This window comes from Populus nigra, chromosome 11, assembly GCF_951802175.1.
Source record: "Populus nigra chromosome 11, ddPopNigr1.1, whole genome shotgun sequence".
Classification (NCBI taxonomy): domain Eukaryota; kingdom Viridiplantae; phylum Streptophyta; class Magnoliopsida; order Malpighiales; family Salicaceae; genus Populus; species Populus nigra.
The window spans coordinates 15,533,112-15,545,255 of record NC_084862.1 but is presented as its reverse complement, the minus strand read 5'-3'; the positions used below and the strand labels follow the sequence as shown (position 1 = coordinate 15,545,255).

The 12,144-nt window shown below is 39.2% G+C and overlaps 2 protein-coding genes across 6 annotated transcripts in view; both read right to left on the bottom strand.

The window, feature by feature from the left end:
* LOC133668352 (disease resistance protein RUN1-like) overlaps nucleotides 1–12,144 on the bottom strand; it is a 40,689-nt gene that overhangs the window by 11,570 nt on the left and 16,975 nt on the right. The gene's annotated exons all lie outside the window — the stretch shown is intronic.
* On the bottom strand, nucleotides 4,819–11,903 carry LOC133668351 (disease resistance protein RUN1-like). Of its 3 annotated transcripts, XM_062088129.1 has the most exons (7): nucleotides 11,781–11,903; nucleotides 11,043–11,538; nucleotides 9,836–10,931; nucleotides 9,461–9,736; nucleotides 8,458–9,354; nucleotides 7,583–8,162; nucleotides 4,819–6,010 (listed from the first exon to the last, which is right to left on the bottom strand). In XM_062088129.1, the coding sequence occupies exons 2-7, from the start codon at nucleotides 11,531–11,533 to the stop codon at nucleotides 5,799–5,801; spliced, it is 3,552 nt and encodes a 1,183-aa protein (XP_061944113.1). In that variant the 5' UTR covers nucleotides 11,534–11,538; nucleotides 11,781–11,903; the 3' UTR covers nucleotides 4,819–5,798. The 3 variants fall into 3 exon arrangements, with proteins under 3 accessions (XP_061944113.1, XP_061944112.1, XP_061944114.1); XM_062088128.1 differs by lacking the exon at nucleotides 11,781–11,903 and having other exon boundaries at nucleotides 11,043–11,774; XM_062088130.1 differs by lacking the exons at nucleotides 4,819–6,010; nucleotides 11,781–11,903 and adding an exon at nucleotides 6,715–6,982 and having other exon boundaries at nucleotides 11,043–11,774.

The following is a 12,144-nucleotide window of genomic DNA, read 5'->3' as shown; positions in this document are numbered from 1 at the left end:
TTTATTTCTTCATATGTTTTTTTCTTTTTAATTAAGAATATTTGACTTCATTCTATTCTTCGAACTTGTTCTCTAGATATATAACTAGTATCATTTATTCAAACTAATTTCTATTTTCTTGTTAGTATGATCTAATTTGTTATTATTATTTTTTTTATATATATATATATATATCAGAAAAATAAATATTTTTTAATAATTTACATGATGTACATCTATTAAAATTATAATATGTTTAAAGATAATGGAAAAACCTTAATTTAGTCAATCCCATAATTAATTATGTATAATATCTTTTATCAAAAAGAAGATCTTATTAGACTAATTAGTAAAAAATAGTAAAAACCATGCAATAATAAATAGCAAGATCTTATTGTCAAAACTAACAACACTTAATTTATTAGACTAATTAAGATGCTCTCAGAACTTTTTTGTGTATCGGTAATTTTCATCAATTATTTTAATGATGAAGAACCAACTCAAATACTATATCCCAATCAATAATCTCTTCCTAGAAAACCAATTTATTTCTAATTAACATCAAGGATTTTTATTTTGTTGAAGCGAGGAAAAAAATGAAACAATATTTGTTGCTATCCAATTTTTGACCCATGTTTTGATAAATTTTCAGAAAAAATAAAAAATAGCGAAAAACATTGAAAATCCAAAAAAATACATTTTTAATACATTTGCATCGTTTTTAGCATTTTTTAGCATCGTCTCAAAAGAATTTAAATTTTCAAAGACATTTGGAACGCGTTCAACTTTTAACGCGTTATTTTTAAAATCATTGATTTTCCACATTGAGTCGACGTTGATATTTGCTCGCTTTCAAAAATACAAAAAAAATAAGAAAAATCAAAATTTACAAAAAAAAGAGGAAAAGAGAAGAAAAGGAAAAGTTGAGGGACTAATTTGAAAACCTAGCAAAACTTTTCCTATAAATACCATGCTACACTGAATTTTCAGAGGGGGGCAATTTTGACAACTTAAAAAAAAAAAATACAAAAAACCCTAACCCTAAACCCATCTTTCTTTCAAGGAGAGCCGCCGCCCCACCCTTTGCCTTTGATTTTTTCCACACCAGCTGCCTCACCCAAAACAGCAGCCCCCCTGGTTGGAAACTTTCTTCCCCACACAGCCGGTTGATTATCCTCTCCTCTCCCAACCGGCTTGTTCTCCTTCTTCATCCATAGAAGTCAGCAGCCGCTACACCTCCTGCTCCCTCAACTGCACAGCCGGCCCTCCCCTTTGAATTTTTTTTCTCTTCTCCCGCAACTGGACAGACAGCCCCCTCCCGCTGGCTACATTTTTTTTCTTCTCCCTCACCCAGCCGGCACAAGCCACAGCTCTCCCTTCTGCTGGCCGGCCAAAGAAACCAAGCCACCCCATTCTCCTTTGTTTTTCTTCTTCAGTCGGTTCCACCATTTTTCTTTTCCAGCCGAACCCAGCAACAGCCCCCACTCTCTTCGTCATCTCCTCACCGGCCAGTAGCACCCCTCCCTTTCCTCCACAGATCTGCCACCAGCAGCAGCGTCTCCTCATCACAGCGGCGCCGTCTCCAGCTCCTCCTCCACGCACGGCTGCGCCCGCAGCTCCGACCCAGCTCCAGCAGCAAAACCCACGAACAACAGCAGTGAAGGAAGACCATCAACCCGATTCCTCCAGTTGGCAGCCCCACCTCTTCTCAGCCAGTCGATCTCCCAACCGTGGCAGCGGTGGACGACACCGCCGGTGTGGAAATGAAGGAGGCAGAGGGAAGTTGTTGATCCTGCCGTCCACATGCCTGGCTCGTCGCCGGCGGCGCGTGTAAGGCCCAGCTCCAGATGCGGCAGATTTGAAAAGAGAGGAGGAAGACCGATCTGAAAACAAAAATAAAACATTTCTATATATTTTTTTTCTTCGTTAACCTGAGATCCCATCTGGCGACCTCCTTGAACCAAAACCAAAATCTGTGTGGTTGGGCTAACCTGAGATCTCGTCCGACGATCCCCTTTAACCAGAACCAATATCCTGTGTGGTTGGGCTAACCTGAGATCCCATCTGGCGATCCCCTTTAACCAGAACCAAAATCCTGCGTGTGGTTGGGCTAACCTGAGATCCCATCCGGCGATCCCCTTTAACCAGAACCATTATCATGTGTGTGGTTGGGCTAACTTGAGATCCCATCTGGCGATCCCCTTTAACCAGAACCATATCCTGTGTGTGGTTGGGCTAACCTGAGATCCCGTCCGGCGATCCCCTTTAACCAGAACCAATAACCTGTGTGGTTGGGCTAACCTGAGATCCCGTCCGGCGATCCCCTTTAACCAGAACCAATATCCTGTGTGTGGTTGGGCTAACCTGAGATCCCGTCCGGCGATCCCCTTTAACCAGAACCATTATGGATGGGCACTGCACTTACAACTAAGTGGATGGCTAGCACATGAATGAGCCAATGCATCGAAAGAACAAATAAAGCTTTGGAATGCAAACAAAGGCACCTTGTGATGATGGAACATCGAAGAGGCGGGGACCTATATTTCGAATCAGGTAAGAATGCATGCATGTCAGCTAACGTTAAAACATTGTACATATTTTTTTATTTTGTTGCAGGAAAAATCCTCAATGTAGTTTAGCAAGATTGGGGACCAAAAAAAAAAAAAAAGGGGGGAGAATCATTGAGCTGATAATAACAGATAATCATGGTTGTGACCTTGAAACGGGAAGAAGATGAGATAAACCTCTCTGTTAGGAAAATCTCAAAGAAATGAAAAGATCAACCTTGCAATCAGGAAGCATCGAGTTTTCAAACCCTGCGATCAAGAATTATCAAGAAGCACCAAGTTTTTCGGCCCTTCTTCTATCATCCCTTCAGGACTTCGCCAGGTAAGTCCCATTTTTCACACTTGTCACATCACATCTTTCATTTGGGTAGGTCACCCATTACAATGAGACCATTCTCCATGTTTTTTATCTGGGTAGGTCACCCATTACAATGAGGTCATTCTTCCACTTGGGTAGGTCACCCATCACAATGAGACCACCATCTTCCATTTGGGTAGGTCACCCATTATAACGCGACCACTTCACATTTTTTCCTATCTTCCACTTGGGTAGGTCACCCATTACAATGAGACCACTTCATATTTTTTCTATCTTCCACCTGGGTAGGTCACCCATAACAATGAGACCACTTCATATTTTTTCTATCCTCCACCTGGGTAGGTCAGCCATAATAATGAGACCACTTCATATCTTTCTCATCTTCCATCTGGGTAGGTCACCCATTACAATGAGACCACTTCATATTTTTTCTATCTTCCATCTGGGTAGGTCACCCATTATAATAAGACCACACTTCACATTCTTTCCATTTGGGTAGGTCACCCATCATAATGAGACCGCTTTCCATATTCTTTCCACCTGGGTAGGTTACCCATTACAATGAGACCACTTTTTACACATTTTTTTAGTTCCACTTGAATGAGGTCGCCAGATGGGATCTCATGTAGCTTTGGTTAAAGGGAATCGCCAGATGGGATTTCAGGTTGACCGAGCTACCACACATTTTTTAGTTTTGGTTTAATGAGGTCGCCAGATGGGATCTCATGTTGGTTCTGGTTAAAGGGGATCGCCGGATGGGATCTCAGGTTAGCCCAACCACACACAAGATAATGGTTCTGGTTAAAGGGGATCGCCGGACGGGATCTCAGGTTAGCCCAACCACACACAAGATATTGGTTCTGGTTAAAGGGGATCGCCGGACGGGATCTCAGGTTAGCCCAACCACACAAGTTATTGGTTCTGGTTAAAGGGGATCGCCAGATGGGATCTCAGGTTAGCCCAACCACACACAGGATAATGGTTCTGGTTAAAGGGGATCGCCAGACGGGATCTCAGGTTAGCCCAACCACACACAGGATATTGGTTCTGGTTAAAGGGGATCGCCGGACGGGATCTCAGGTTAGCCCAACCACACACAAGATATTGGTTCTGGTTAAAGGGGATCGCCGGACGGGATCTCAGGTTAGCCCAACCACACAAGTTATTGGTTCTGGTTAAAGGGGATCGCCAGATGGGATCTCAGGTTAGCCCAACCACACACAGGATAATGGTTCTGGTTAAAGGGGATCGCCAGACGGGATCTCAGGTTAGCCCAACCACACACAGGATATTGGTTCTGGTTAAAGGGGATCGCCGGACGGGATCTCAGGTTAGCCCAACCACACAGGTTATTGGTTCTGGTTAAAGGGGATCGCCGGACGGGATCTCAGGTTAGCCCAACCACACACAGGATATGGTTCTGGTTAAAGGGGATCGCCAGATGGGATCTCAGGTTAGCCCAACCACACACATGATAATGGTTCTGGTTAAAGGGGATCGCCGGATGGGATCTCAGGTTAGCCCAACCACACGCAGGATTTTGGTTCTGGTTAAAGGGGATCGCCAGATGGGATCTCAGGTTAGCCCAACCACACAGGATATTGGTTCTGGTTAAAGGGGATCGTCGGACGAGATCTCAGGTTAGCCCAACCACACAGATTTTGGTTTTGGTTCAAGGAGGTCGCCAGATGGGATCTCAGGTTAACGAAGAAAAAAAATATATAGAAAAAGAAAAAAGAGCAAGGTCTTTAGATGAGTGGATGTTGAGCAAGTTAAGCAGACAGAAAGACAAGTTTTTCTTTACAAAACTTACTACGCAAAACATTGAGGAGTTTTGCTTCGTAAGCATTGTAAAGAGGGGGCATCTGTTGCTACCCAATTTTTGACCCATGTTTTGATAAATTTTCAGAAAAAATAAAAAATAGCAAAAAACATTGAAAATCCAAAAAAATACATTTTTAATACATTTGCATCGTTTTTAGCATTTTTTAGCATCGTCTCAAAAGAATTTAAATTTTCAAAGACATTTGGAACGCGTTCAACTTTTAACGCGTTATTTTTAAAATCATTGATTTTCCACATTGAGTCGACGTTGATATTTGCTCGCTTTTAAAAATACAAAAAAAATAAAAAAAATCAAAATTTACAAAAAAAAGAGGAAAAGAGAAGGAAAGGAAAAGTTAAGGGACTAATTTGAAAACCTAGCAAAACTTTTCCTATAAATACCATGCTACACTGAATTTTCAGAAGGGGGGGGGGCAATTTTGACAACTTAAAAAAAAAAAATACAAAAAACCCTAACCCTAAACCCATCTTTCTTTCAAGGAGAGCCGCCGCCCCACCCTTTGCCTTTGATTTTTTCCACACCAGCCGCCTCACCCAAAACAGCAGCCCCCCTGGTTGGAAACTTTCTTCCCCACACAGCCGGTTGATTATCCTCTCCTCTCCCAACCGGCTTGTTCTCCTTCTTCATCCATAGAAGTCAGCAGCCGCTACACCTCCTGCTCCCTCAACTGCACAGCCGGCCCTCCCCTTTGAATTTTTTTTCTCTTCTCCCGCAACTGGACAGACAGCCCCCTCCCGCTGGCTACATTTTTTTTCTTCTCCCTCACCCAGCCGGCACAAGCCACAGCTCTCCCTTCTGCTGGCCGGCCAAAGAAACCAAGCCACCCCATTCTCCTTTGTTTTTCTTCTTCAGTCGGTTCCACCATTTTTCTTTTCCAGCCGAACCCAGCAACAGCCCCCACTCTCTTCGTCATCTCCTCACCGGCCAGTAGCGCCCCTCCCTTTCCTCCACAGATCTGCCACCAGCAGCAGCGTCTCCTCATCACAGCGGCGCCGTCTCCAGCTCCTCCTCCACGCACGGCTGCGCCCGCAGCTCCGACCCAGCTCCAGCAGCAAAACCCACGAACAACAGCAGTGAAGGAAGACCATCAACCCAATTCCTCCAGTTGGCAGCCCCACCTCTTCTCAGCCAGTCGATCTCCCAACCGTGGCAGCGGTGGACGACACCGCCGGTGTGGAAATGAAGGAGGCAGAGGGAAGTTGTTGATCCTGCCGTCCACATGCCTGGCTCGTCGCCGGCGGCGCGTGTAAGGCCCAGCTCCAGATGCGGCAGATTTGAAAAGAGAGGAGGAAGACCGATCTGAAAACAAAAATAAAACAACTAAAATCAATTGTGTGCGTTTTCTTTGTTTGTTGCAGGTCACCACCGGTGAGGGGAAGAAGAGGGGAAACCGTGACTGGCCCCCTGCTGTTTTGGAGTTCCAACGGCGGCACGTGGGTTCACGCGCCGCCAGTGTTCCTGCGTCCAATACCAGTGCAGAAGGGCTTCCTTGCAATTTCTGGAGTTTTAGGGACTGTTTTTGTAATTTTTAGATTATGTTATTGTAATATTATTGTAATTTTTGTTTAGTTTATTTAGAAATTGTATTTTGTAAATATGGAAGCAAAAAAAAAAGAAAAGAAAAGAAAAGAAAAGATATAGTGAAAGTGTATGTGTGTTGTTTGTATTTGTTTTATGTATTATTTTTTTATAAATAAAATTGCAAAGATTATTGAAGAATTTAATATTTTGATTGGATCACGGTCAAGATTTATTAACTTACATGTAAGTTGTATTTCTAATATCCGATGAAAAGACAATTATTAAAACTTCTTTAACACGTCAAAGCCACGAAGCAGCTTACCTCAGGTAGGGTGCGTTAGGGGTGCTAATACCTTCCCTAACCACAACCAGTCCCTTACCCGCGAATCTCTAACAAGACCAGTACATCCAGTTTCCTAGTAGCCTTCAATAAATTGCTAGGTGGCGACTCCAACAAACCAATTCAAGCAAACGCACAACAATGAAAAATCGCCAGCCGATGCCGCGCGGATTTTTTGACGTGCGACAATATTCATCAAAATTTATAACTTGAAAATATAAATTACATCATGGATAATAATTAACAACTAGGTCGTCCAGTATAAAAGCGGATGGAAAATGATCTTCAAACCAACAAATACATATCAACATGTCAGATGGAAGTATCGTACTGATTTGAAGTAACTTCAAGCATCTCTATGTAAACTGATCTTGTACTCTCATGTCAATTAAGGCCTCCTCTACCTTCCCCTAAAAAACCATAAAATTCAATAGAGTTTCTAAATTTGAAAAGAAAGTTAAATGTGCATGATGATTGTACATGCATTTGTTATTACGAACAAATTCCCATTACTTTTAATTAAAAAACTTACTTTATAATAAAAAAGGTCATTATCACATCTTTTTCATTTTTGTTTTAAAATATCGAGTTTGAAATAAAATATAAAAACATTATTTTTTTTTTACTTTAATGTAAAAAAACAAAAATCAATTTCAATATTTTCTAAATAAACTAAAGTGATTTTAATAAAATATGTTAGTGATTGTTGGCCTTTTGTTTTTCAAAAATAATTATTAAATTTATAATTTATTTTTTAAGTGATATTCGATAGATCTAATTGTTAAAGATAATATTTATTTTTTATATTAAATAAGAAAAATATTATCATAAAATCAAGAAAAGAAATAAAACCAAGCAGACTCTAAATATTTAATAAAAAATATTGTTAAAGATAATATTTATTTTTTTAGATTAAATAAGAAAAATGTAATAATTAAAGATGATATTTAATCTCTTAAAGTAAATAGAATATTAAAATAGAAATAACTAAATGAAATATGTATTCTTACCATAAAGCGATAAACTGATGCTATGTTCTTGCAGCTTCGCAAATAAAAAGTCAATCCATTGCTTAGGTGTAGACGCTGTAATCGAACCACAATGAGGATGAGGAAGCAGATGATACAGCGATGGTGAAGGCATCACTGTATCTCTTTCCACTTCTGACTCTTCAAATGAATCTGACTTCCCTGCAATCACATGGACCCCACATTCTTTAATGGGTGCGGGTTCAAATGAATGACCGATGCGCCATGCTTCCAGTGATGAAGAAATGTATAGTTCAAATTCGTCATCTGCACAGTAATTTTTCATTGCCATTTTACTTCTACTTATGTATCTTATACATCCAGTTTTTGGATGATAATACCATGTCGTAGATTTAAACAGTAATCTTCCATTGCTATTATTTCTTATAATAACTTTATCGTAAGTGTCCTTATCATCCTTATGAAACCAAAGAACTAAGCCATGGAAGACTGGAGGTATATGGAATGACAATGAGCATCCTTCTCCACTGTAGCTCAACCAGTTTGGCATCTGACCAGGAGTGTGGCGAATAAAATACCCGTGACGACCGTTGCACATTGCCTGTATAAATATATTATCATAAAATCAAGAAATAAAAAATAAAACCAATCAGACTTTAAATATTTAATAAAAACATATTATTAAAGATAATATTTAATTTTTTAGATTAAATAAGAAAAATAAAAAATATTATTAAAGATGATACTTATTTTTTAAAATAAAATAATAATAATAATGATTATTGCCTATATACATATTGATTTCAAGAAATGCTAGGATCTTAGACATTAATCAATGTATGTGCCAATTATGTGTGTTTCTTTTTGTGCGAAAGAGAGACAGAAAGAAATAGTACCTCTACAACGCTCTTCTGTAATTTACTTGGTGAATGACTGCGGTCATCAACAAAAATATACCAGAAACTATTACTTAGACCTTCGATGTCCTGAAACTCTTCTAATGAATGACTTTCATCTAGGAATATAAATAGTTCTTTTTTTGGCTCGCTTGGTATTCTTACTCTTTTCAATGATTTGCAATAAGATGCACCCAAACGCGTTAAACTTGAGGGAAGATCTGGGATTGATACAATATTTTTGCATCCCTCAACAGACAAATCACTTAGCTTGGGAAGGAAGCAGATCCCATAAGGCAGCCTAGAGAATTTGTTTCCTGTTAGATCCAATTCTTCTAGAGCAGACAAACCACTGAAATCAACACAGTTAGTTGCGCGATCAGACAAACCACTATTAGAAAGCTCAAGACGTTTCACTGATATCCATTCAATGCAAGATGCTGGCAGCCAACGTTTCAAATTCAAAACACCTGTTGAAATCAAAGAAGAACTTGGTGGCGTCGAACTGTCTCCACGCCATGATAACCTTCTGCAATGCTTTAATTGTTCAATTGAAGAGAGAAATTGCTCATTTTCAATCCCATCAGCTAGCAGCTCGGTTAAGGATTCCACATCACCCATGCGTTCCGGCAATTTCTCAAGTTGTGAACACCCAGAAATATTCAGGGTTTTAAGAGACTTTACATTGTCAATCCTTTCAGGGAGATTCTTCAGCCTCCAACATCCCTTGAGATTCAAGAAAACGAGGCTCGTCAAATTTTCAATTGATTGATGCACCTCAACTAAACTCGAGCAACCTTTCAGAATTACTTTCTCTAGACTTGAACTGTGTAAGTTTGGTGTTTTAATAAGGTGCTGAGAATGACTGAGATTAAGGATTTTTAGCCTGTTGAGAATCTGTATAATAGAGCGCAAAATAATGAAAATTAATCTTAAGAAGTTGTAACATGTAAATATAAATTACATAATAGAGAAATTTTGGGGATTGCAGCATGTTTCTCACCTTTTTTCCCTTCCATAGTTCTTTGAGGTTACTGTACTGCATATCAAGAACAGCTAAATTATCCAAGGTAAAATCAGATGGAAAATATTTCAAAGGACATTGAAGCCAACAAATCCACATCAACTCTTTAGAAAGCAGTTTGAAGGATCCGGTGAGATGAACTCCATTGATTTGGAGTAAATTTAAGCATTTCATTTCTGCAAATGATCCTGCGCTAAGTGATTTAGCTTCTGATGCTCTGACATCCAGTGCAAGACCCTCTACGACATCCGTACCCTAAAAAATAAATCAATACAACTTTCATACAATTACTTGTAATAAGTTTGACTAGAAAATACGCATGACTATGCTTTCATGTATGCATTGAGCTCTTACCTTCTGCTGCTCAAGTACATTCCATGCATCCTTTTGATTCCAAATTCTGGTCCTCTTTCCAGGTTGTTTTGGAAACTTTTCACGAACGACCTCCCTTCCCATGTCTCGTAATAGATCATGCATGGTTACCGTCTCTCCCAATACTTTAATCAGAGACCTTTCATGGAGAGTTTGCAAATCAACTTCTGGATTGTAACCGCAACGGGCTCCTAGCACTTTTGCGACGTACTCTTTCTTTCTATCAATAAAGAAGCAAGCGATGTCAAGGAATGCATTTTGTAGTTCTTCACCGTCCAGTGCGTCAAAACTTATTCTAAGCTTTTCTTGAATATCGCGGTTTGGAATTCTTCTCAATTTGTCAATTACAGATTTCCAACCATCTCTGTTTTTCCCGGACAGACAAGCACCCATAACCTCAAGAGCCAAAGGAATTCCTCCACAGTAATCAACTACATCCTTCGAAAGCTCAATATAATCTTCTGCTGGCTTGGTGTCCCGCAAGGCATGCCAGCTGAAAAGTTGAAAGGACTCATCTGGTTTCATTTCTTCGATTTGATATGTTTGATCCGCTTTATGTAGAAAACTTGAATCTCTTGTTGTAATAATTACTCTACTTCCGCGACCAAACCAACCTCGCTCTCCCATCAAAGCATTTAGCTGGTCCTGATGAGTCACATCATCAGCAACAACAAGAACTCTTTTGCGACGAAGTCGTTCTTTGATCAGAACCTTTCCTCTATCGACACAATTGATGTTAGCAACATCTTGTTTTAAAATATCAAGAAGAAGTTGCTCTTGTAAAAGAGCCAGACCATTGAATTGTTTTGTTGTTTCATTGATATTCGAAAGAAAGCAGCTTCCCTCGAATCTATAGCGGAGTTGATTAAATACAACTTTTGCTATAGTTGTCTTTCCTATTCCTGGCATCCCATGTATGCCCACAATGCGTACATCATGTGTTGCAGTAGTTAGAAAGTAAAAAATATTGCGAGAAAGCCGATCCATACCTACTAGGAGCTCAGGAACATCTAAGTACTTGGGATCTAATTTATTCAACACATCCTTGATAATCTCTTTGATAAATTTTGCTTCATGCCTGCTCATAGACAAAAGCCAGTCATTGATAGCCAGTCAATTAAGTATTTTATTGTTTCACATTGAAAAATATAAAGTATATTGACTCCATAAATTTGGAAAAAAGGCATACCCATTTGCAATATCATTGAGATTCCATCCAGATAGATTTCCAGCCTCCTCAAGAGCTTTTCTCCACTCCTTCACCAACTTCTCTTCAAAACGCTCTTCATGTTTAACAAATGCTTCTGCAAAACTGCCGTTCTGTTTTCTCACATCTGAAGGATCAATGTCATAGAATATAGGAAGAACAATCTGACCGGTTTTCCTCTTTTTGCACTCAAGAATCTCTACAAGTTCATTGAGACACCATCTAGAAGAAGCATATCCTTTTGAGAAGACAACTATGGATATCTTTGATTCTTGAATTGCCCTGAGGAGATGATCGGAGATTTCTTCTCCTCTCGGAAGTTCATCATCATCTCGAAAAGCGCGGATTCCTGCTTGATCTAAGGCAGCATATAGATGATCTGTAAATGTCTTGCGAGTGTCTTCTCCTCTAAAACTCAAGAAGACTTCATAGGCCCCTACCGGTCTACTGCGAGAAGACTCTGGCTCTGTCATGGAAGCTGCAGAAATTAAGGAACAATCAATTAGCAATTGCTGATACATGTGAAGTGATCATCGAAGAAAATACAGCAATTTAAGCTTAATAATGAGAGAGCATAAGACAATAGCAACTGAAGTTAAACATGAAACAAACAAAGCTTTCACATTGTTGTTATTGGTAAAGACATGAAATTAAAACAAGAAAGAAGCAAAGAAGAGTTAGCTATGAAATTGCAGCAATCGGAGAGAGAAATTATTGCACCTGAAGTTATTGAATCGTAGAAATGGGGTGTTCAAATCGAATCAGCAGTTCATGTATATATAGACGCACACATCTGCCTTTGCTGGCTTTATTTATTGCGGGAATACGTAAAATAGTAAAAGTTAGAAAAATATCAAACGGACTCTGAAGTTCGTTAATGCTATTTATGCTTAGCAAATACTTAGAAAATACTTAGCAAGTATCAATCAAGATAAAAAAACATACTGAAATCAGACCTAGTTTCTTGTTATTTTTGGATTATTTGCTTAATTTTACTTGTTATTTTTTTATTTATTTTAATAGATTTATTTAGCTATTTATTGTTACTGAAAATAAAGATTAACTTAACTTAATCTTGACAGCT